At 39.4% G+C, this 27,141-nt stretch overlaps 1 protein-coding gene across 10 annotated transcripts in view; it reads right to left on the bottom strand.

Moving 5' to 3' along the window:
• DLG2 (discs large MAGUK scaffold protein 2) overlaps window positions 1–27,141 on the bottom strand; it is a 2,035,798-nt gene that overhangs the window by 81,373 nt on the left and 1,927,284 nt on the right. For 7 of the 10 annotated variants that reach the window (XM_089676759.1, XM_089676764.1, XM_089676761.1 and 4 more), the window contains one exon: window positions 12,735–12,834. In XM_089676759.1, the coding sequence (XP_089532885.1) occupies window positions 12,735–12,834 (100 nt within the window). Of the gene's footprint in view, window positions 1–11,062; window positions 11,109–12,734; window positions 12,835–27,141 lie in introns of all 10 variants that reach the window. The other 3 variants (XM_089676760.1, XM_089676768.1, XM_089676769.1) reach the window with 1 other exon arrangement.

The raw sequence follows: 27,141 nt of genomic DNA, 5'->3' as shown, positions 1-27,141 counted from the left end.
CTGCACTGGTGACAGTATGTAAAAAACAAATAGTGAAACTAATTTTTTAAATTTTTTAATTTTCCGAAAAATCATGACAAAAAAAATACAACTTCAAAAAACTCGCCATTCCTCTTATGAAGTACGTCGGACTGTCTACTCTGCAAAAAGGGGTCATTTGGGGGATATCTGTACTGTTCTGACATTCTTGGACCTCAAGAAATTAGATTGGCTGTCAGTACTTCAGGATTGATCAATTTTCAGATCTATACCATAGTTTGTGAACTCTATAACTTTCCTACAAACTAAAAAATACATCCTAATTTGGGTTATTTTCACCAAAGACATGTAGCAGAATACATCTCGGCCTAAATTTATGAAGAACAATTATTTATTTGCAAACTTTTATAACAGAAACAAAGAAAAACGTGTGTTTTTTTCAAAATTTTTGTTTTTTTTTGTTAATTAAGCAAAAAATAAAAACCCCAGCGGTGATTAAATACCACCAAAAGAAAGCTCTAGTTGTGTGAAGAAAATTATAAAATTTTAGTTTGGGTAAAATGTTGCATGACCGCGCAATTGTCCTTCAAAGTGTGAGCGCTGAAACCTGAAAACTGGCCTGGGCAGGAAGGTGTAAAATTGCCCGGTATTGAATTGGTTCAGCTTTATGCGAGCTAGTTAAAGTATAAGTTCACCTTTATACAAAAAATAATAAATGCCCACTTTTTTGTAGTTAAAAAAATGTGCATTTTTATTTTTTGTTTCAGGAGCCTCTAAAGCATCGCGCCAGCGATCAGCAGTGAACTAACATGGCGCTCCACAATGCCGTGCTGGTTCATTGAGAACTACAAACCGAAAGGTGCTAAAGCTGTCAGGACTTGTAGTTTCTCATTTACAGAACAAAGTGATTGAGTGACTCGGGCAGAGCCCCTCATGGCCCATGTTTCTTTAAATTTGACAGCTAGTGAGGGGGGAGAAGAGCTGTCGAAGCAGGGGCCTGGTGCATTCATAACATGTTAAATGTTACAGCCTGAATATGGGTGTAACATGTTACGAAAGGTGAGCTTATCCTTTTAATCTGCTCCCTCTGTTTCTAGAGACCTTGAAAATGAACCTATCTTTAGGACCATGTGGTCCTCAAACTTGTTTTTGTTCATGTCTTTCACTTCCAAGAAGACTGAACATTTGACATGGTAATTATTTAAATGGTTTGCTACATCCATCTCTGCCAATATAAGTATTGTTCCTCGATTTTATTTTTGTGATCCCGTTGTATATATATTTTTTACTGATTATACTGTCTCCTCTCCAAGTATTCTACCTGCTCAGCTGATAAACCAAATCCAAGGTAACTATCTTTCTGTAGATACATTTTTGGTTCCTTTTAGCTCTTCTCACGATAACCTGTTTAGTTAGGTTTCATGTACACTGCAGCTGATAAACTGACGTTCAGGAGCTTTTCTTTGTTTTTTTTTTTCAGCAGCCCCTGAACTCTCCCTAATGTTTTCCTATGTGTCCATGTACACATCTTCGTTTACAGGCAGTTGAGTTTACAGTCGTTTTTTTGAATGCACCAAACTTGCGTTCAGGAGTTGATTTTATCAGCGTTTCAAACACCAAACGCTTGTAAACATGGCTAACCGCGTTTATAAGAGTTTGCGTTTAGAAGCATTTTTTAACTGTTCCATATCCAGATGCTGTCCAGAGCCTTTTTTCAATCATCAGAAATAAATGCAAACCGTTTTCCGTGTATTCAAATGGACCCGGTACACCAGCGCAGTCAGTTCCAGGTTTTGCGTGAAGGATAAAATGGTAGAACGTGCCGCATTATGCTCATGATGGGATCCATAGTGAATACAACCAGAAAAGACAGGTCATCTCAACACATACTGCTCTCTCTGCTTCTGCTCTCTCTATTTCTCTCAAAATGTCTGAAATTTATTACTGTTTTTCAGTGCATTCTGGGCATTTTGGAAGGTCTCCTGATGTTATCTTTAAAAAACGCTTCTAAACATAAACACGGTATGCAAACGTGGCTAAACAGACTTTTTTTAGCCTACGTTTTCCAGCAGTCAGTTTCTATTGTTCAGATGTGTTCTCCAAACGTCCCGTGTACATGCAGCCTTATACTGGGAGTGATGGAAGTTTTAACCTCCTTGGCGGTATTCCCGAGTGTAGCTCGGGGTAACATTTCAGTACCACAAACGGTAACCCCGAGCTACACTCGGGAATACCATGCGGCACTGCTCCGGCATTTGTTCTTCACTTACCTTACCCTGCGCTCCCGCGATGTGTCCCCTGCAGCGTCCCCGGCCATCTCCTCCAGCCGATGCCGGCATCCAGCTTCTGTGTCCTGTCCCTGTGACGTCGGGACGTACGGGCGCCGCTGGCGGCGGGAAATTTAAAAGTTTTAAAAAATGTCTTTTTTTTTTTTTACATTTTACATAGTAAAACATTGCTGTCTCAACCAATTTCACATACATTTTGTCCCTAGTGCTTTGTCCTGTGCCCTGCCTGCATTTTTACTGTTCTTTCTGCCTGGAAACTGAGAAATGTCCATGGCACCCAAAAAGTGTCCCTTTAGGTCAAAAGCGGTTTAGACCAGCTAGAGAACAGCGATAGTAAATCAGAACCACTTGCAGAATTAAGTGATAATGATTCGTGGGGGAAATTCGTCATCAGACACTGAAAACGATTTTGCGACTTTGCTCAGCAATGTGCTAACTTGGCGCTATATTTCACATTTCAGTGTTTTTGGTTTGATTATATTATTGAATTAAATGTATTATTATATTATTATTTTTTATGATTATTTATTAAATTATAATTTATGATTACGTGTTTCAAATTTTATCATACCCGGGATGTTTACTAGACTCTTGTTCGGACAGATTTCAGTGAGTTATTCCTAAAAATTACAGCCTACAATAAAAAAACTACATATTTCCATGCAAAAAAATGGTACCGCTTTCAGCACAAAAAAATCGGAAATAATCAGACCGCCAAGGAGGTTAAGAACAGTCAAAGAAGTTCAACAGTTCAAAAGAAGATGACTAGATTTTTTTTTTTTTGTTTTTTTTTTGGAAAGAACAGGCAAAAGGACATATTACCTTACCTGGCCAAAGATTTATAGAGTAGTGGATATACTATTGTGCTCTGACTCAAACATTTGCAAAGCATAAAGAAAGAGAAATTACTTTTTGGGTCTATAGTTCTGCAAAGTCTGTGCCATCTTCTCACTTTATGCCAGCTCTTTAGAATTAAACATCAGTAGTGATGCCTCCCCTGACCACTCTCCATCTTTAATCACATAAACCCACAAGATTACAGATTAAGAACTCCCAATGAAAGCCTGATTTCAGCTTGTGTGAAAACTCCAGAAGATAGATTTACGGCTGAACTGAAAAATGACTCCAAGACTTTTGAAGGAAGACAAAGGTGAACCAAAGGCCGTTTTAATACACGTTCACTGTTTGTTCTCTATATAGCTATTTTAGGACTGCTAGCTTCCAAGACAGCTTCATGCGAAATGTTTGTTTTCTCAATAAGAAATCTCTTTACTGACAAGTCTCATGTAGAGAAATATATAGCAAATTGATTCCATTTATCTACTTCATCCCAGGTTTAATTAAAATGGCATCAGTCAGGGGAGATGAAAATTGAAAAGGTTTTGCTTTATGGTTGAATTGTTTTTCTTTAGAAAAAAAAATATCGATTTCTGCCCATAACAAAATAAAAGAATCGGTATTGTGTTTATCTGCCCGTCAATTGTGTGGAACCACTCCAGATTACTCTTAACCAGGGGCGGACTGACCATTTGGAAACTCGGGCGCTGCCCGAGGGCCCGGGGTCAGTAGGGGGCCCCATGAGATGCCCCTGGTATCTTTTTCATAGGCTTTTTTGAGTTTGAGCAAGGACACAGGGGCCCCATGATCCCCTATTGCCCGGGGGCCCCACGAGCTGTCAGTCCGCCCCTGCTCTTAACAGTCCCACAATTCTCTTTTACCCTTAGTTCACATATCTGCGTTCCTGCGGTCCACGTTTTATGCGGGCACGAGAGCCCATTCATTTGAATGGACTCCCGTGCCCTGGGACACGCAGGGAAGAAGTCCCTGCACTTTGAAAACGCAGCCCGCACGGGAACCTCGGTACCCAGTACGGTTGCGATTTCCAGTGTGGGCGGCTTGTCATTAGAATTAACCGCTTCCCGTCCGGCCGCTGTATATAAACGGCCGGATGGTGGCAGTCCAGGAGCGGGTTGCCCTTTGTAAACGGTGCCCGCCATTTTGGATTGTGCACACTCCCTGGGAGCATGCGGCACCGCGATACGGTGTCTGCTGTGAACATCGATCGCTGTATGGGACCTCTGTGTGAGGTCCCGATCATGTGATCACTGATTGGCCAATCAGTGATCACAAGAATAGGTGTAAGCAAGATGTCACTTCTGACATCATTGCTTACTACATGTGAAATCTGTGAATGATCACAGAGATCACATGGTACAAGGCTATTCACAGCAGCCTTATACCATGTGACAAGCTGTGACCAATCACAGCTCACACAGTATTTCTCAATGGCTGCAAGAATGCAGCCAGAGAGAAGGAGAAATGATTGCTTTTTCACCCCCCACAAGTAGTACAGTGTCACTATGGTGAAACTGTACTGGTAGGGTGACTGTATGTTAAAAAAACAAAATAATATAAAAAAAGAAAAGAAAAATGTAAAAACATTTTTTTTAAAAAATTATAATTTTTGCTTATAGACTAATTTGGGTTTTTTTTTTTTTACTAAAAAGATAGCTGAATACATTTTGGCCAAGATTTATGAAGAAAGATTTGCAAAATTTTGTAAGAAAAACACTTTGTTTCAAAATTTTTGTTGTGTCCATTCAGAAATCAGTACAACTTGCTTCTTGCTATTGGGGATCTAGTGTATACTTTGCTAACATGACTACCAAGATGGAATTCGGTTATAGAGAGGCAAGGCTACATATGGCATGAGTAGTGATTGTGCAATAAAATCCTCTTATGCATGCCAGGATGAACTGTTTTACTTAATATCATCTGGCATTTTTACATTAATATTTGTAGACAAGAATTATGCAAGACAAAATATGTCTTCAGTCGAATAAAGGTGTCATGGCTTGGTACACAGCCAGTGGTAGCCATCTGAGACAGTGATTTGCAGGACTAAATTCCAGCTCAGTAGAATGTTCCTGGATATTATTTTAAAATATATCAAAGCAGCCCTGTCTTGTTCAGGACCAGCAAAAACAACCATAAGCATCCTAAATGAAACTATCAGTGCGGTTTTAATCGCACCAACTGCACCTGGTTCCACTGCTATTTGGCCAGCTACATTGGTGCCCTCATGTCCTCCAGTCAATGCAATTTCAAGGGCACTCAAGTGACAAACCAAGCTGTGGGCTCTTTTAAAGGTTACGTGGACTCTCAAAAAAAGTACAGAAACCATCTCTCTCTATCCCTCCTGACTTAAAGTACACCAACCTACCCCATGAGATCCAGAGATACGGCATAATGAGTTGCATTTGAGCTTGGCCTCACTCATAAGCCTTTCTACTCAATTTAACTGACAAATAGGGAAGCTTGAAAAGAATAGGAGGGTGTTGTCCAGGGGAGGACTGACCATTCGAGCACTAGTGCACTGCCCCAGGGCCTGGGGTCAGTAGGGGGCCTCATGACATGCCCCTGGTCCCTTTTTATAGGCTTTTTTGGTTGTGCTTTGAGTGTGGGCAAGGACACAGGCACCCCATGATCCCCTATTGCCCGGAGGCCTCCTGAGTTGTTAGTCCGCCCCTGGTTATGTCCCACTAGGTCCTCTTTTTCAGTTATCCATTATATTTTGAAAAAGGCCACCAAGCCACCCAGGAAATAAGAGCCCAGGGATATAAGCAGTTAAATTTGTGCTCGGCCTCTCTCCCAAGCCTCTCATTTCAACTTAAATGACAGTAGATGAAATGATCAAGGACCAAGCTCAGCAGAATAAAATCCCCAATCATATTTTCTGATCTACTGGTTTGTTTTGACATAGTATATACCAGGGGTGGGCAAACGTTTTGACTTGAGGGCCGCAATGGGTTCATATATTGGACCCGGGGGCCGGACCAAGAGTAGATGAATGATGTGTATGTGTCATTCATAGTAAGTATAGTAATATTCCCCCATAGTAAGCATAGTAATTAATCCCCCATATAGTAATTCATCCCCCATAGTAATTCATCCCCCATAGTAATTCATCCCCCATATAGTAATTCATCCCCCATAGTAATTCATCCCCCATATAGTAATTCATCCCCCATAGTAATTCATCTTCCATATAGTAATTCATCCCCCATATAGTAATTCATCCCCCATATAGTAATTCATCCCCCATAGTAATTCATCCCCCATATAGTAATTCATCCCCCATATAGTAATTCATCCCCCATATAGTAATTCATCCCCCATAGAGTAATTCATCCCCCATATAGTAATTCATCCCCCATATAGTAATTCATCCCCCATAGTAATTCATCCCCCCTATAGTAATTCATTCCCCATATTAAGTCCCCAAGTCCCCCCTGTGTCAATTCACTTACCTTTGCTCCGCGCGTTCCTCTCGCCGTTCCGGTGTAGCATGAAAATCTGTCTCCTATGAGGATCTGTCCCCCTCGACGTATCTGCGCATGTGCCAGTTTCAGGCATTAGCAGCCGATCGGCGATCACATGCGCAGATACGTCGAGGGGGACAGATCCTCATAGCTCCGCGGGCCGGATTAAAAGGTCCGCCGGGCCGTATACGGCCCGCGGGCCGTAGTTTGTCCATTGCTGGTATATACTGAGGGTAACTGAGTTTTTCAATATGTACCCAAGTTGAGTAGTAGAAGAACATCATAAGACAAGTACATACATCCAAAGATAAACTTTTCTGATTCCAGGGGTAGGAATTATAAATTGTTTCTTTAGATACAGTTTCAATTATAAAAAAACGCCAAAAAACAAAAAAAAACACTGGCTTTATAGTTCTGATGACTCATCTAGCTGATACCTCAACTTGAGAATTTCTAGCAATTCCTGTTATTTAAATAACTGCAAACATATTGGTAGTGATGTTACCTAAAAGCAAAACTAGGGGGTTCATTTCCTAAAGTTGGGTCATTCAGAATCTGGTGCAGCTGTGCATAGTAGGCAATCAGCTTCTAACCTCAGCTTAACCCCTTGGCGCCGGAGCCTCCTGGCCCTTTAAGGGTTCCAGAAGCAGGGCGGGGTTTTAAGGTCATGTGACTGCTGTGATTCGCCGTCACAGCGGTCACATGATCGGGAAAGGTCCCAATCGAAAGGGGAGATCGGGACCTTTCTGTGAGTACTGGATGTGTGTTGGGAGCGTGCAGGGTGCGCGCTCTCAGCACATATGTTTTTCTTAATTGCACGCAAATCTGCAGCCGCTCGGTGTCAAGGTCCAGACACCGGGAGGCCAAACATTTGCGTGCGGCCGGCGCGAAGAGGTTAAGCTTTGGCAATAAAATCTGTAAGCTGACTGGTTTCTATGCAGAAGTGCACGAGATTCTGAGTGAACCAGCTTTAGTAAATAAGCCCCTAACTTTCTTGTTCCGTAATGTGAAAGACGTTTTCCCACTTATTGAAGTGGCTTCCTCAGTTCTAATGAGTGTCCGGGAAATATTTCCACTTTGCCACTTGGGTATTTCATGGGCTTCATTAAGAATGGTGTCATGTAATGTATTAAAGCAGATACTGATTGTTCCATGAACATAATAGGAGGTGTGAATGTCCTGTTTTAGCTCCCAATGTTTAGTTCTAGTTTTATATACAGTAGATGGCCTCTTTCATGCCTCTTGTGAACAAGTTGTCCTCTCTGTCCAAAAGGTGAAGCTTATTGTTCTCAAAAGAAGGTCGCTTCTCCTTAAAGGGACTTCCTTGCCTGCCTGCAGGCTGAGTGGGCTCTAGTTTATGCTGCGGTGTGGGCTCCTGCAACCATGCGATGTCCACACTCCTCCCTGTTGCTCACCTTTCTCTCTCTCATGCCCTCTTTCTCTCACCCCCACCCCCTCTCTCTCACCCTCCTCACTGCCTCTCTCTATCACCCCTTCTCTTTTTTCACCCCCCCTTCTATCTTACCCCCTCTCTGTTTTACCCCTCTTTCTTTCCCATCCCACCCCATCTCCCCTCTCTCACCCACCTCTCTCTTTAACCTCCTCTCCCCCCTACCCCCACCCACTCCTCTCTCTCACCCCCCACCCTCTCCATCTAACCCCCCACCCCCTCTCTAATTTACCCCCCTCTTTTACCCACCCTCTCTCTCACCCCCTCTCTCACGCCCAGCAGCTTCTAAAACTATCACAAACTTTCTTGCAGGCTATGCTGCTGTAAATATTTAAGCTCTTGGCGCCGGTGCCTCCCGGCCCTTTAAGAGTTTCAGAAGCCAGGAGGCAGGCGGGGTTTTAGGGTCATGTGATCGTCGTGATTTGCCAACACGGCGGTCACATGATCGTAAAAGGTCCCAAACGCAAGGGGAGATTGGGACCTTATCATGAGTTATGGACATATGTGCTCGGAACTCACAGGGCATGCACTCTCAGCACATATGTATTTTCTAGTGGTGCGCAAATATGCAGCCGCTCAGCGTCAAGGCCCAGACACTGAGAGGCTGCATAATTGTGTGTGCTCGGTGTCAAGGGGTTAAATGCCCCCTCTTTTCAGCTGTGCTGCAATAACCAAATAGTCAGGCCCATGGAGGTTCCTGAAGGCATGTTTAGGAAACAGTCAGGCACCTGGCAGGTTATCGGATGGTGTGCACACCAACTTTGAAGGTGTATAGTGGCTTCCAAGCAATGCCAACAGGAATCTCTATGAGCCTAATCTGCAGACAAGAATTGGTCATTGGTTTGCTGATGGGCCCTTCTCTGCAGCTGTGCTGCAATATGTGGAGGTTGGCTGCCACAAATGCATGTAATGTGAGCAGTACAATATGTAGGTGGAGCTTTTTTGGGTGTGGTTTCAATGTGGGCCCCATGGTCCCCTATTGGCCGGGGGCCCCATGAGTTTTCAGTCCACCTCTGATAAGGAACCAAGGAATACACGGTGTAACGTCTTCAACATTACAGGGCAAGTTCACTTGAATGTGACTAACTGATACTCACTGTACCCTGATGTGGATAAATGAGGACCTTCACAGACAAGATTGGTTTTCTAATGTTACACCATCTATTTAGATTAGACAATAGCAACATATACAAGAGAAATACTAATTCTTTTTGCATTTTAGTGAGGAAAAACTTGCTATCATGTCTCTGTCCACTGGATCCATTAATTTATATTTGGTCATTCTTACATTAAAATTGCAGAAATATTATAATGAACTTACAGATAACTTTACCTCTTAACAAACGGGAAGTGGCTGTGTAAAAAAAAAAAAACACTAGATTTCCCACTTTTAAGCCAATACTAAATGGGTATTTTAGCCTGCGTTCAGTGCACAATTGAAGGGTTTACGGCAAAAATTAAAGCAGCTCCTTTTATTTTTTTTTTACTTTTCCAGTTATATACCCTTTCTTGTTCAGAAAATTCTGCTCTTTCAATTGGTGCAAAAAGGAGGCAGCGGTAAGCGTTAGTTCTTCATCAGATGGAACTGTCTGTCTAAAATGTTGGACGGAAGAGCAAGGCAGCTCCAAAATGTAAAAACTTGCCTTGCTTTATAGAAAAGATATTTCTGTATGCCAACAGTGATGAATTATGGATAACAAGTGGGTAAAAAAAAACTTCAAACTCAAGTTGAAGAAAAAGTTTTAAACAGGTTTTTTCAGTTCCCCAAAATTTAGTAAAATTGGAGCCGCCCCTGTATTGCTGCAAGCCCTTCAGCTGAGTTTAAATGAAATTCAATTTTCCTAAAACGGATTGGGCATTTAGAGCAAAACACAAAGCAAACACAAACTTGTAAACACTTTAATAAATCAGCCCCAGTGTTTCCTATGCACCTTCTGGCCATGGAACTTAGATAATTTCTCCATCTATGCATATGCAATAATATTATTTAGTCTGCTTGCTGTGCGGCTGCTAAACAAAACTCAATACCTTGCATCTCTAGAGACTGATGCTGTACAGGTGCCCAAAGGCAAAATATGTTTTGACTTTCAGAGTCTTGGCACTTTTGCATAGCATCCAAAGTATTCTAAGCTCCTGCATGGACAGAGGATGAATAAGAAATATACATGTTCCATTGAATTGGCTATTCATTACAAAAACACTATGGTGGGGCTTTACTACAAGTGGTGCACACATAATCTGGTGGAGCTAAACATAATAACCAATCATCTTATAAGTTTGATTGTCAAAGTTTAATTGAACAAGCTGAAGTTAGAAGCTGATGGGTTACTATACACAGCTGCACCAGATTCTGTGAGTTAATGTAAAGCTCCCCCTATGAGTTCTATGGATAAAATATTTGCCGTGTGGATGTCTTAAGGATTTGCACAGGTACAACAAATGATTGCTGTATTGTTTGTAACATAATTATCTCTTATGATAGACAGCACAATTGAGTGGCCAAAATGCTTTTTTTTTTTTATTGGGTCATTTCAGGAAAATACCACATTTTCGATATTAGAGTGGGCTGACAATCATTCATTGGGCTTGTGCAAAAGCTTCTGCATGGTGAACTTTTTTTATACATAAACCCCAACATCTCTTTAAACAAAGAAATCAAGAAAACCAATTTAAGATAGTAAAGCCATAAATATATTTTAAGCATAAGATAATAAGCCTTTTAAATCAATTGTTACTAGCATAAAAAGCAACATTAGAGAACAAGCAAGTTATTTTGTAGACAATATGGCATTCTATTATGTTATCATGCAGAACAATAAAATAGAAAGCATATTTAGTCTTAGCATTCACTAGTGGGCAACAAATAAAATTTCTCATCTGTGCATGCTGGGAGAGGAAAGTCTTGAGAGGATAAAAAAAATAAAAAAAATAAAAATCAACAAAATTAAAAAAAATAAATATAAAATTGGGGAGAAAAATAGAAACAAAATTTAAATGTTTAGTGACCATTCCTGGGAACTTACTCAGAGTCTTTGTTCCATAACCGTCGTCACCTAATCCAGGGATGTCCTGCCCAGCAGTACCCAGAGAGTGAGCAATGAGAGAGGAAGAGGAGGCGCAGAAGAGGAAGGAAGAAGTCAGTGGAGTTGAAATGGATACTACCATGACAGACCATGCAGAATAAAAACCTGGATCCATATTTTTAATCTTTCAAATATTCATTTATCCTAGTAGCATGTATTAAGATTTGACGAACAATGCAGAAAAAGGACAGTAGCAATGCATTTGTTGCACCATTGTCAGCAATGACCTTGGAGAAAGATGACCCTGAAATTCAAGACAAATTCAAGACAAAAGATTTAGAGACTGCTTGACCAAGCACAAAACCTTTTCATATACTACTGTAATGTGCCATGAAAAGGCAATATGAGAGCTTGAGGTTCTTCCTTACTTTTTTGATCTGAGGGCAAAAAAAAATACAAAAAAATAATGTTTGCTATAATTTGAATAATAAATTCACCTGTTACAGGCTACAATAGGGTCTAATTTGCATATTTAGTTTGTTGTAGGCTCTAAAAACTAAAGAGCTACCTTTTTATGTTAAAGTATTTAAATTAATCATTTGCTATTTGTTTTTTATATGTTAAGATTCAGAAAAATGGCTTACTGACCCCTCGGGCTTTTGACTCCACAGACATTGTGTGATAGCACAATGACTAACTCATGTACTACATTGGTCTTGATAGTTGCTGGCTTGTTGTGTGTCAGTGGAAAAATTAGTCTTTTTTTCTACTTTTTTAATAAAAGTTATTTATGGAAAAAAAAATGTTTTCGGAATACTATAAAAAAAACAAAAAAAAAAAACAAAAAACAAAAAAAAATAAATATATATATATATATATATATATATATATATATATAAATAAATATATAATGGTCATCGAAATTTATATTATGCATATAGGTAAGGCAATACATTCTCCAGCAACATTCTCCTAAAAATGTGTGCTGAAAATTATAATGAAATTTTAGCTACATAAAAGCATCTCAGATCATTTTAAATATTTTGATATAATTTTGTTACGTTACAAAAATGATTTATTATTGCTACATTTTTAGCAGGTAACCATTTAAAATATTAAAAAGAAATGTAAAAACAATCCACAGTGCTAAAATTATGTAATTAAAAGTAGATTACAAATGGATATAATTCCTCTGCCAAGGTTTTGCGCTTGCAGCTAAGTCTCCAAATAATTCAGCAACATCCACTTACTATTCAAGAAAATGTTTTTTCTTTCTTCTTCCAAGGTCATACGCTTCCTGGATTAAAATGCAGGCAGCCATTTTGTAGTGTAACCCATGCAACCTATCAATTCACTAGGGAAGGTGACATCACTCGGTGTTTAAATGGGTTCTTGATGAATTGATGGGTTGAATATTGGATCAGTTCACAAAATGGCCAAATTCAGTTTTCAGAGATAATTTAATGGTTATTCTTTTTACGGAATATCTTTGAAAGTAGAATAGCCAGTGGATCCAGGATGTATTCATGCACTGGTCACAGTAGCAATGCCTTGCCTACCTACCAGTACTGTATGCCTAGATGTGTGGAAGGGTGAGAGGGAGGGTACGTGTCATGCGTGTCACCCATTACTTTTGTGCCACACGTGACATCATCTCCAAGGTTCTACTTACGTTCAGGGTCACTTGTTTCTTGTTCACTCTGCTCCTTGTTCTTGTAGAATGGGAATTTTCGTGAAAAGATGAAGTTCTTTTTACGCTTGTCATTGAATGACTGTGAAGGAGAGAAGGCATGGGGGCAAAAACAGGGGCGTCTAATTCTTGTCACACTCATGCTGACAAAACTAGTCTGTAAATGTGGATAGAACTACAGTGACCAAATCATCTTCTGGGTAACCATTTTTAGCTACCTTACATAGGTCTAAAAATTTTCTTTGTTTAATAGGTTCGTGGCTTATAATTTTTTTTTTTTTTTATAATTTAATTAATTTTTTTTTAACCTAAACATCAAAATGTAGGACCAAGAACACGTGGAATATTATAATCAAAGAATTAAAAAATTTGGGATCCTAGGTAGAAGGAAAAAAAAAGACAAGTTTGCTGCAAAACCAAATTTAAATCTTTTCACTCAAAATATATTCTTTTTTTTCTGTTTTCTTTTGTTCTGAAATGAGTCATGTCTAATGTGACTGACAAGCTACTTTAATTACAGTTATTGATTTGCCTTTAAGCTTTTACATTTTCAGTAATTTCAGTGGCATGCTTCTAATGTTCTACAATATATATCTATTTTTGTTAGAAACTATTTTTAAAATGTTGGTTAGCTCTGTCTATATTAAAGCACAAAAGGCGACTGAGTAAGATCCACACTCAATTTTTGAAACAGAAATCACGTATTTTTATAATGTCAAATATTAAACTGGATCTAAATTGATCAGACATTTGTGTATACATTAGAATTTTTCATATTAAAAACAAGATTACAAGTAACATAAATATATAAGTTACTGGTAACTTTAATTTTAAAATAATAATTTTTTTTAAACTGTTGTTGTATAGATTTACCTACAGCAAATCTAATTTTTTAATAAATTAATTTAGGATTACAACTGCATTTTTAATGGCAGCTAGGAAAACTCAATATAGTTTACTTTTAAGACTTACTCTTATTTTTTTGTAAATTAACTATATTTAAAAACATGCTTTACGTTTTGGAGATAATTTTTGCTTTCTCCCAACTTTTGCAAACTATTCCTTGCTTACTTTCTGTCACTGAAGTTAGGCACCACTTTTACATTTCAAGCATATTTGATCTTTAAAAAAAATGTAAATTAAATTAAAATAAAAACAAAAGAAATTCATGGATGCCAATTTGCCCGTTCACCACTGAGTGCATAAAAGTAATAAAAGAACCAAAATTTCTTTGACTTTAGCAAAGGCGTTTTAGGGAACCATTTAGTATGAACACATTGCTTAGGTAAGAAATATGTAATATTGCTGTGTTGTTTATTGACTAATAATAGTAATAACACAATGTGACCCCTGTGTCCACTTTTGTGCTTTCAAAGGCATCAACTGATTTGGCTTCACAATTTTGTGAAATTCACTGCATGTTTTGAGCAAGGTGAGATTAGATGTAGCTGGTACTACTTGCAGTAGGTGCCCTTTCCATGCTGTAAGTTTTCCAGAAATCTAGCCCCACCCCTTGTCCTAAACATATAAAAACAAAAAAGAGAAAACAAAATATAAATTTGTAATCAGCCTCTTCCTCACTCTTTATTATGCAACCTTTATAGAAGGTCATCTTTTCACAGATCATTGGACCCATGTTGCATGATTATGATGATTGTTAGGGGGAGCCAGAAGGAGTCTGGCAGGTAGGTATTGGCAAGCTTTTAGTTTTCCAGCTGAGTCTAGGGACCAACAGAGGAAGGGGTGGCTATAAAATAAGTTATTCTTATTAAAGGCTTTCTGTGCATTATTAATAGAAAAATTGTTGCTTTTGATCCATGCAATTTTATTATTTTTATGGGTTTTGAGAGCACCCTGGGATATCTACCCACATGGAATAAAAATATATATTTTAAATATAATTTTTAAATATTCTCCCCAAATATATTAACATATTTGAAATGCTACAATTTTGGCCGTATTCAATATATTTAAAAAAAAAAAAAATATATATATATATATATATATATATATATATATTTGTAAAAAAAAACTGCAAGAAAATATGCACAAAACCACTAAATGTTCCCTTTTAAAGCCTTTGTCCTACAGCAGCTTTTCAAATGTATTTGTATCAAACTAGGACAGAGATCTGCCAGATCTCTTTACTATTCCAACAGCTCTCCGTTGCCAGCTGCAGAAGGAGGTAGTGTGGTGCGCAATTCAGCATATTACATGGCTGCCCCCTTTTTTTTTTTTTTTCCTTTTTTTTTTTCACAGTACATGTAAATCACCCTCAATCGATTTTAAGGCCTCATTTAAATGGGCAATCAGACCTGTCCTTCAATCTGAGCTGCTGTCCGCTGTGTGTGACTACACTCAGAACTGTGGCCAGGCAGCCCATAGACGTGGATGCAGAAGCAGCACCTCCATAGACACAAAATCTGACATGTGGGCAGGAACGGGTAAACAGATCCAAATGCAGACACTGTGCATTCAGACCTGTGCACCCACTCCTGCCCACATGTCAGATTTTGACATGTGATTGAGAATGTGCAGCCTATGCATCTGCATGCACTTCTATGGGCTGCCTGCCCCCAGCTTCAGAGTGCACATGCAGCAGACAGTGGTTCAGATTAGAGGACAAGTCTGATTGTCTGTCTGAATAAGCCCTAAGGACAAGTTTTTATTTCTAAAATATAAAATGTACTAAAGCCAAAACCCTTTTGTTTATAATAGAAAGAGCTGGTTAGAACCTCTGTCAGATTTTTGTTGCTGCCTGTGCAGGGGCGGACTGACAACTCATGGGGAACCCGGGCAACAGGGGATCATGGGGCCCCTGTGTCCTCGCCCACATTCAAATCAAACCCAAAAAAGCCTATGAAAGGTACCAGGGACATCTCATGGGGCCCCCTACTGACCTCAGGCCCTCGGCAGTGCCCGAGTTCCCCAATGGTCAGTCCGTCCCTGCGCCTGTGCCTCTGCTGGGTAGATTCATCCCTCTATCTGTGTGGGTGATCATTTCCACTGGGACCGCAAGTGTAAAAAAATCTACAATTCTGAGTTGTCACAAGGGCACTTGTTCCAGCAACAATTATTTAAAGCTGTGGTCTTTTATACTGTGGTCCGGGGGTCAGATGTGGCCCTTTGCTTGTCCTTATCTGACCCTTGGGGCACTATTCTTTCCAATAATATGAGGCACTATTCCACCCTCTGACACCAACTACGTAGCACTGTTCCTCCCACTGATACCAATGATGGGGCACTATTCCTTCCACTGACACCAATGATGGGGCACTATTCCTCCCACTGACACCAATGATGGGGCACTATTCCTCCTACTGACACCAATGATGGGGCACTATTCCTCCTATTGACACCAATGATGGGGCACTATTCTTCCCATTGACACCAGTGATGGGGCACTACTCCTCCCATTGATACCAACAATGGGGCACTATTCCTCCCACTGACATCAATGGCGGGGCACTATCCTTTCCACCGACAACAACGATGGGACACTATTCCTCCCACTGACATCAACGATTGGGCACTATTCCTCCCACTGACATCAATGATGAGGCACTATTCCACTATTCCTCCCACTGACACCAATGATGGGGCACTATTCCTCCCACTGACAATAAATGATGGGGCACTATTCCTCCCACTGACACCAATGATGGGGCACTATTCCTCCCACTGACACCAATGATGGGGCACTATTCCTCCCACTGACACCAATGATGGGGCAATATTCATCCCACTGACACCAATGATGGGGCACTATTCATCCCACTGACACCAATGATGGGGCATTATTCCTACTCTTACCCCTAATGCCAAAGATGGGGCAGTGTTTATGCCCACTGACACCAGGACATTTTCTACTCCTATTGCCCACCATCCAACCCCCCTAAAGTCTGAAGGACAGTAAACTGGCCCTTTGTTTGTAAAATTTGGTGACCCTGGTGCTAAAAGTTTTTTACTTACTTTGGGGGTATTACTTTTACTTCTTTTTTATGTCTAGAGGAAAGGTAGTGATGGAGAATCTCTTTCTTACGCTCTCCAAAGTGCAAAAAAAAAAAAAAAATGGGGGCTTTAGGTTATCCTTTAACTGAACAGCTGGATTTGGTAGGCTGAAATTAGTTACTTTATATGAAGCCTATATCACACATTTAATTGGACAAAATCATTAAGGCCTGGTTCACACCAATGCATGTTGCAATCTGCTGCGGGGACCCTTCCCAAAATGCAGCAGATGAAAACTCATAGATGCGAATGTGTCTCATACGAAACCATGTTAAATGGACTGTAGTTCATTTCTGCAAAATGCAAAAAGCACTAAAAAAAAACAAAAACAAAAAACAAAAAAAAAACCAAAAAAAAACGCATAGGTGTGAACCAGGCCTTAAAAAATAAATCTCTGCAGAAGTGGTGAAAATAATTCTTTAGAGACAAATGTTGTTGCTCAATCAGCCTTCAGGCTAAATACATTTATAGTAAATTAACAAGGAAAATACAATCCAACATGGTTACAGAATGCACCTGTGCAGGCTGATTAGATCAATCAAAACTGGTGTGATATTGGAAAAAATACTGAATGCTAAATACATGGACCATCATTTTTACAGCAGAAATTATTTAATTTCTTCTACGAATTACTCAAATTCAGCAAAAGTGAATTGAATTTCTAATTGAATCTACTTATTACATTGTTATTATGATATAACAATGTAATAAATTTAATAAAAATGTCTCCATTTTTGTTGTTTGTTATTTTTCAGGTAATAAGATCTGATTTTGAATATACATCAATCAATTTTAAAATATATCTAAAGCCACAAAAACTTATTTTATTATTTTTGGAAAGAGTAAAGAATGTTAACAACCGATGTCAGATATTTTTTAAAGGTTTTAACATTTTTAGGGTTTTAACCTTTACTTTTTATTAACATTTTTAGGGTTTTAACCTTTTACATTTAATATTTTTATGGTTTTAACTGAACATTTTTATAGTTTTTTTTGTACTGAATGCTATCATTATAATAATAATAATTCTATTTTTGTGTCTTTTAAGAGATTTATATTCAGAAATTAGTCTTATTTATGTATGTATATGCTACAAGTACATCCATCCTTTTTATTGTTTATTTATTTTGTAGCCATGATGAAGAGGGAGCCTGTTGCTCCTTGAAATGCATTGGCTATTTTATGTGATCACATGATGAATCATTAAAGTGATTTGGAACCCTTTATACCTTTTTCTTTCCTGGTGCTCCTGTTTGCTTTTATGCTTTTTTTTTCTTTCTGGAACTCCACTTTGCTTTTATGTTTTGTGTTTTTTTTCTTTCTGGTGTTCCTGTTTGCTTTTACTTTTTTTTTGTTTTTTTTTCTGGTGCTCCTTTTTTATCTTTTACGTTTTTTTTTCTTTCTGGTGCTTCTGTTTTCTTTTATGTTTTATGTTTATTTTTTCTTTAATTAAAGATTTTCAGCAGTAACAAAAATAAAAGTTTTTTTTTTTTTTTTTTTGCTGTCTGTGACCCATTGTGGACATTTCCATTTACTTTCTGTCCTGTAGACAGATCAAGAGGGAATAAATCTCTCTAAAGCAAAGGAAATCTTCTCTTAGCCAGTTTTCATTGGTACACATGAAACCTTTCCTATTCTGGTGACAACTCAAATTTCTGGATTTTCCCTCATTTCTCAGTCCAATTGACAATGTTCACCAAGACAAATAACAGGGCTCTTCATACTTTCTATACAAAAGGGCCAATTTACTGTCCTTCAGACTTTAGGGGGGTTAGACTGTAGCTATTGGGAATATAAAATATCCTGGTATCAGTAGGAGTAAACAATGCCCCATCTTTGCTATTAGGGGAAAGAATCCCCATTGAGGATGTCAGTGGGAGGTATAGTGCCCCATCGGTGGAGTCAGTGGGAGAAATAGTGCCTCAAGGGCCGGATAAAGGCAAGCAAAGGGCCACATCTGCCCCCCCCGGGCCGCAGTTACAGTATAGACCAGGGGTGTCAAACTGGTGGCTCTCCAGCTGCTGCGAAACTACAAGTCCCATCATCATGCCTCTGCCTTTGGGAGTCATGCTTGTAACTGTCAATCTTGCAATGTCTCATGGGACTTGTAGTTTGGCAACAGCTGGAGGGCCGCCAGTTTGACACCCATGGTGTAGACACTTTTATAGAGTAGGTTCAGGATAGTATGAGGAAGTGTCAGGCTTTATTGCGGTCTGTGTCCTCACTTGGTAGATTTGCCATCTCTTCTTGTTTAGGAAACCATTGACATTGGGACAAAAAAGAGATGGGAAATCCATTTCTTAGATTAAATAATGTTAATCTGAATTTTCAGTATATTTTACATAACACAAAATGGTAACCCTTCCCACTCTCCCCTGAGCCATTCCTTGGTACGCTGCACAAGGAAATCCAACATTTTATAGATGTTGCAGGCAAAGGATGTGGGTAAAATCTTGCAATGTGGACACCTGTTATGCTTACAACTCTCTAATAGGAGAGATTTACACATACTCAGGAAATGCAGGAAAATCTCAAATAGCAGAAAAAAAAATTGGTAAGGGTCCTAACTATTACCTATGCCAGTGATCTCTAAACCTTGGCCCCGGGAGCAGGATGCGGCCCTTATTCCCCATACGGTCAGCAACAAGGGGCATAGATCCTGCCACTGACACCAAAAACGGGACACTATTCCTCCTATTGACACCAATGATGGGGCACCATTTCTTCCACTGATACCAATGATGGAGCACTACTCCTCCTACTGACACCAATGATGGAACACTATTGCTCCCAATGAGAACAATGATGGGACAGTATTCCTCCCACTAATACCAAAAATGGGACACTATTCCTCCCATTGATACAATGATGGAACACTACTCCTCCTACTGTCACCAATGATGGGACACTATTCCTCCCAATGATACCAGTGATGGAGCACTACTCCTCCAACTGACACCAATGATGGGACACTATTCCTCCCATTGATACCAATGATGGGGCACTATTCCTTCCACTGATAGCAATAATGGAGCACTACTCCTCCTATTGACACCAATGATGGGACATTATTCCTCCCATTGATACCAATGAAGGAGCACTACTCCTCCTAGTAACACCAACGATGGGGCACTATTCCTCCCATTGATACCAATGATGAGGCACTATTCCTTCCACTGATACCAATGATGGAGCAGTACTCCTCTTACTGACACCAATGATGGGACACTATTCCTCCCATTGATACCAATGATGGGGCACTATTCCTCCTATTGACACCAATGATGGGACACTATTCTTCCCATTGATACAATGATGGAGCACTACTCCTCCTACTGACACCAATGATAGGACACTATTCTTCTCATGGATACCAAATGATGGGGCACTATTCCTTCCACTGATACCAATGATGGAGCAATACTCCTCCTATTGACACCAATGATGGGACACTATTCCTCCCATTGACACCAGTGATGGGACACTATTCCTCCCATTGATACCAATGATGGGACACTATTCCTCCCATTGATACCAATGATGGGACACTATTCCTTCCACTGATACCAACGATGGAGCACTACTCCTCCTACTGACACCAATGATGGGACAGTATTCCTTCCATTGATACCAATGACGGGGCACTATTCCTTCCATTGATACCAATGACGGGGCACTATTCCTTCCACTGATACCAATGGAGCACTACTCCTCCTTCTGACACCAATGATGGGACACTATTCCTCCCATTGACATAAATGATGGGACACCATTCCTCCCACTGACACCAATTATGGGACATTGTTTGCTGCTGCCAGGACATTTTATACGCCCACTGGCCTCAGTCCGGCCCCCCTAAAGTTTGAAGTACAGTAAACGGGCCCCTTGCTTAGAATGTTAGTTTAGACCCCCTGACCTACGCTATCCTAAACTGAAAAAGAAAAGTTTTTGGCTTTACATACACTTTAATAATTTAAAGGAAGTGTACAATTCTTAAGATTTCAAATGTGTAAGTGCCCTAATACCAATTATAGGATCAGAGGTGAAAGAGATGCAGGAAGTATAATGATCATTCAGCTGAAAAGAAAGTATGCTCTGCCTAAGAAAAAAAACGAATGCATGCTGATGAAAAGGCACAGACAAAAGCATAAAGAGAAAATGAAGAATGGTGAATGATTAATGACTAAAAACAAAATGAATGGAGGTCAGCATTAAACACGTTGCGGCTGGCATGCACATAAACATATCCTACAATGGAAAAAATAAAAATGGCCCTAGTATGATCTGGCTATATGTGTTCTTATAGTAAGAAAGTTTCAATAGGTCCTGGCTACAAAAATACTATCAGTCAACAGTGGTTCATTTTTTGAAGTAACATTACATAGATACAAGATACAGCATAGAAAAGACAACATATCATGTAATAATCATCATTAACAGCGTCTATTTTAAAAAGCATTAAAATATTTAGTCATAATAATACTCATTATAATACAGTGTTAATGTTTATTTTGTTATGTCAAATGGTAGACATTTAAATTATTTTATTTTTGAATAAATGTTTTAAATATTCTGTTATTTATTGAAAATTTTAGACAGTTTATTTTTTTTAGTTAAATGTTTTTAATACTTTGAATTTACATTGCGTAACAAGACATTCACTTGCTTCTTTGAGTTAATATAAGTTTTCCTTTTGAACGTAGTGATAATAATAATACTCATAATACAGTGTTAATTATTTATTTAACATTTTAGACACATTTATTCAATGTTTTATTAAATGTATTAAGTATTTTAAATTTGCATTGAGTAACAAGACATTCACTTGCTTCTTTGAGTTCATATACATTTCCATTTGGAACATAGTCTAAGTAATAATAATACTCATTATAATACAGTGTTAACGTTTATTTTGCTATTTAAAGCATACAGTAGTTATTTTAAATTTATTTTTATTAAATGTTTTACCATTTTTTTTTACACTGAGTAATAAAACATTCACTTGCTTCTTTGAGTTAATACAAATTTTCCTTTTGAACGTAATGCTAATAAAAATAATACTTGTTAAAATACAGTGTTCATGTTTATTCTGTTATTGTTCACATTTTGACAGTTATTTCATTTTATTTTTTTATTAAATGTTTTTAATATTTTGAATTTACATTAACAAGACATTCACTTACTTCTTTGAGTTATTATCTTCCTTTTGAACATAGAGATAATAATACTAGTTATAATACAGTGTTAATGTTTATTCTGTTATTTCAAATTTTAGACAGTTATTTCAATTTATTTTTTTATTATTTTGAATGTACAGTGAGTAACCAATCACTTGCTTCTTTGAGTTAATATAAATTTTCCTTTTGAACAAAAGATAATAATAATACTCGTTATAATACAGTGTTAATGTTTATACTGTTATTATTTCACACTTTAGACACAGTTATTTTTATAATATTTTAATATTTTTTATTTACATTGTACAACAAGACATTCACTTGCTTCTTTGAGTTATAAATGTTCATTTTGAACATAGGGACGATAATAATCATTAAAACACAGTGCTAATTATTTTAGACACATTTATTGTATTTTTTATTAAATGTATTTATTACTTTAAATTTGCATTAAATAACAAGATATTCACTTCCTTCTTTGACCTAATATAAATTTTCCTTTTGAACGGTACCCTAGTAAGATCCAGTCTATTGGTGTACTATGGAAGCCTGCTGGCTATCTTGCTAATTCACCGGTTTAAATTGTTTCGGAGACATTGACCAAAAACAAGTCTGCAGATCATGAGCTCTGAATTCACAATATGCTAAATTGCTGTATAATTTTGTAATATTTGTTGTTGTTGATCCAAAAATAAGGTGTAAACTCCCTCAAAAAACTGCGCTAAAAAAATTGTGTAATTATCAATTATTTGAAAAATAATATAAAATCATCAATTAATGTGAAAGGTGCAAATCACTCATGTGATAATAACCTGCTGCCACATTGAATTATTAAACAAAATAAAAAAATATTAAAAAAATTAATAAATATTAATGCGGCGCATGCATCAATAATGATAATTTACAATTAATAAACATATATAAAAGTCCAAATATTTCAGTCCACTTTTGTGATCGCCACGTGAAGAAAAAATTTAAATAATTTTGCATAATTATTTGGAAATTTTGCATAATCATGTTTTCTTCACGTGGTGATCACAAAAATGGACTGAAATATTTGGACTTTTATATATGTTTATTAATTGAAAATTATCATTATTGATGCATGCGCCGCATTAATATTTGTTTGTTTTTTAAATATTATTTGATGTTGTTGCTGATGTTTAGACTTTTTTGTAGCCCTGATGTAAAGAGTGTTTTGCCAAATGCTTTGGCTGATGACTAGTGAATCATTTAAGCTGTTTGGTCTCCTTAAGGCCCCATGCGTTTTTTTCCAGCTCTTCTAAATGCCTTTCCTCCTGGCAGCAGAGTTTTCGTCAGGAAAAAAAAAAAAACGCTTGACATGCGTAAATGTGTTTCGGCATGTCAATCGCTTGGCTGTTAATTCATTTCATGGACCAGAATAAGCAGCTCATGTGCCTAGCATTCACGCGCAGTTAGACGCGTTTGCACATCAAAAGTTTTTCTACCAAAACATTGCTGCTCCTGGACGCACTGGCAGTGTTTTTTTCCTGCCTCTAAATGCCTATGTGTGCATGGACACATAGGCAAATATGGAGGGGCATTTAGAGGCAGAGCTAAAAAAACGCCAGATGCCTCTATAAGCGGGCTAAAAGGGCTCATTCACATTAGTGGTTGGGCGTGGTAAAACCCCTAAGTTGAACTTTGATTTTTCCATAACCCCCCCCATTCCCCCTTTAGCTGCAGAGGCAGCAGCTTGGGGTGTAGACATGCTGTGGCAGGAATTATACCCCCTGACCAGCTGACCTGTTCAAGTTAATGGGACCCAGTGGCATCCCAAGGTGCGGCCGCACCGGGTGACACCGATCACATGGGGTGACACCAGACCCGCTCCACGAAAAGGTAAGTTGTAAAGTAGCCGACGATCCCCGCAGGACGGAGTCTGATCCATTATGTTCAATCAGCAGATCCGATCCATTCTGCAGGGATCATCGGAGAGGGTGTCACCAAGTGTTACCGCACCGGGTGACACCAACCCTAGGGACGCCCCTGATGGGACCACTCTAAAGCCCACGCAATTGTGTGCAAAGCATGCGGTTGAGGTGTGCTAATGCAGGATTCAAAGGGTTACAGCAGGTGGTGAAGAGGCGATGCAACGAATGTCAACCACCTCTGAAACATGAGCCGAGCACAGATCGAGGAGGTTGTGGTGGGGAACGGACTTCTCCTGGTGTACTCAAATGTTCTAGCAAGTTCAAGGGCACATTGCAGGTAATAAATTATTCATGGAAAGGAAAACACAGTAAGTAAGCATTTAGGCCTTGTTCGCTTGCGGTCAGGGGGTGGTAACAAAAGACCGCCCCCCCTCCCCCCACCAGACTGCCCACCGTAAATAGAAGCTCCAGGCTCCCTCCCCAAAAATGAAAAGTCAGCATACCAAATACTGTTGTTACTGACTTTTAATATAAGGTCACTTACTTGTTCAGGGATCCAGCGATGTCCTCACCCAGGCTGATTCTTTAACCCCTTGGCGCCGGCGCCTCCCAGCCCTTCAAGGGTTTCAGAAGCCGGGAGGCGGGACAGGGTTTTAGGGTCATGTGACCACCGTGATTCGCTGTCATGGCATTCAAATGATCGGGAAAGGTCCCAATTGAAAGAGGAGATTGGGACCGTTCAGTGAGTACCGGACATGTGTGCTGCGAGCGCGCTCTCAGCACATACAGTCATGGCCGAAATTGTTGGCACCCTTGATATTTTTCCTGAAAATCAAGTATTTCACACAAAAAAGGTATTGCATTAACACATGTTTTGCTATACACATGTTTATTCCCTTTGTATGTATTGGAACAAATATAAAACAGAGGCAGAAAAGCAAATATGACATAATGTCACACAAAACCCCAAAAATGGGCTGGACAAAAGTATTGGCACCCTTAACTTAATATTTGGTTGCACACCCTTTGGAAAACATAACTGAAATCAGTCGCTTCCTATAACCATCAATAAGCTTCTGACACCTCTCACCCGGAATTTTGGACCACTCTTCCTTTGCAAACAGCTCCAGGTCTCTCTTATTGGAAGGACACCTTTTCCCAACAGCAATTTTAAGATCTCTCCACAGGTGTTCAATGGGATTTAGATCTGGGCTCATTGCTGGCCACTTCAGAACTCTCCAGCGCTTCTTTGCCATCCATTTCTGAGTGCTTTTTGACGTATGTTTGGGGTCATTGTCCTGCTGGAAGACCCAGGATCTTGGACGCAAACCCAGCTTTCTGACACTGGGCCCTACAGTGCGACCCAAAATCCTTTGGTAATCCTCAGATTTCATGATGCCTTGCACACAGTCAAGGCACCCAGTGCCAGAGGCAGCAAAACAACCCCAAAACATCATTGAACCTCCACCATATTTTACCGTAGGTACTGTGTTTTGTTCTTTGTAGGCCTCATTCCGTTTTCGGTAAACAGTAGAATGATGTGCTTTACCGAAAAGCTCTATCTTGGTCTCATCTGTCCACAAGACGTTTTCCCAGAAGGCTTTTGGCTTACTCAAGTACATTTTGGCAAACTGTAGTCTTGCTTTTTTATGTCTCTGTATCAGCAGTGGGGTCCTCCTGGGTCTCCTGCCATAGCGTTTCATTTCATTTAAATGTCGACGGATAGTTCGCGCTGACACTGATGCTCCCTGAGCCTGCAGGACAGCTTGAATGTCTTTGGAACATGTTTGGGGCTGCTTATCCACCATCCGGACTATTCTGCGTTGCAATCTTTCATCAATTTTCCTCATCCGTCCACGACCAGGGAGATTAGCTACAGTGCCATGGGTTGCAAACTTCTTGATAATGTTGCGCACTGTGGACAAAGGCAAATCTAGTTCTCTGGAGATGGACTTGTAACCTTGAGATTGTTGATATTTTGCCACAATTTTGGTTCTCAGGTCCTCAGACAGTTCTCGTCTCCTCTTTCTGTTGTCCATGCTTAGTGTGGCACAGACAGACACACAATGCAAAGGTTAAGTGAACGTCTCTCCTTTTTATCTGCTTTCAGGTGTGATTTCTATATTGCCCACACCTGTTACTTGCCCCAGGTGAGTTTACAGGAGCATCACATGCTTGTAACATTCTTATTTATCCGCAGTTGTGAAAGGGTGCCAATACTTTTGTCCAGCCCATTTTTGGAGGTTTGTGTGACATTATGTCGAATTTGCTTTCTTTCCTCCCTTTTTTTGTTTTGTCCCAATACACACAAAGGGAATAAACATGTGTATAGCAAAACATGTGTTAATGCAATACGTTTCGTGAGAAATACATGATTTCCTGGAGAAATATCAAGGGTGCCAACAATTTCGGCCATGACTGTACGTTTTCCTTAATTGCACGCAAATGTGCGGCCCAGACGCCAGGCGGCCGCACATTTGCGTGCAGCCGGTGCCAAGAGGTTAATCGGCTATTAGGTGCTGGCACCGACATCTTAGGTAAGCAGAACCGGCAGTGAAGCCTTGCGGCTCCACAGCCGGGTTTCTACTGCGCATGCACGAGTCGCACTGCGCTTTGTGAATGGCCCCACAGTGTTCTGGGACCTGTGATGTGTCTCAGAAGGCTGCGGGGAAGGAGGGGGAGGGGCATCTTACTGGAAGTGGGAGCAAGTACCTGTCAAAACTAGATACCCGCTCCCCCCACCAAAAAGTGCCAAATGTTACATAGTTAGTCTGGCTGAAAAAAGACAAAAGTCCATCCAGTTTAACCATTTATAAAAAAAAAAAAAAAAAGTTATAATCCTACACCCACAGTTGATCCAGAGGAAGGCAAAAAACCCAGCAAAGCATGATCTAATTTTCTCCTGCAGGGGAAAAAATTCCTTCCTGATCCCCCGAGAGGCAATCGGATATTCCCTGGATCAGCTTACCTATAAAATGTTAGTATCCAGTTATATTCTGTGTATCTAAGAAAGAATCCAGGACTTTTTTGAAGCAATCCACTGAGCTGGCCAGAACCAACTCTTGAGGGAGTCTATTCCACATTTTCACAGCTCTTACTGTGAAGAAACCTTTCCATGTTTGGAGATTACATTTCTTTTCCTCCAGAAGTAAAGAGTGCCCCCTTGTCCTCTGTGATGACCTCAGGGTGAAGAGTGGCAGTGGAAGGAGGAGAACAAGCGAAACATCCCCATTTGGGTAAAGGTCCACTTTATGCTACAATGGCGGCTGGATGGAGTGGTACACATGCTGTAGCCTCGGCAAAAAT

Source organism: Staurois parvus, unplaced genomic scaffold (assembly GCF_062004578.1).
Source record: "Staurois parvus isolate SC_StPar_1 unplaced genomic scaffold, SC_StPar_1.0 ptg000173l, whole genome shotgun sequence".
NCBI lineage: Eukaryota > Metazoa > Chordata > Amphibia > Anura > Ranidae > Staurois > Staurois parvus.
This window is presented reverse-complemented; position numbering and strand designations above follow the sequence as displayed.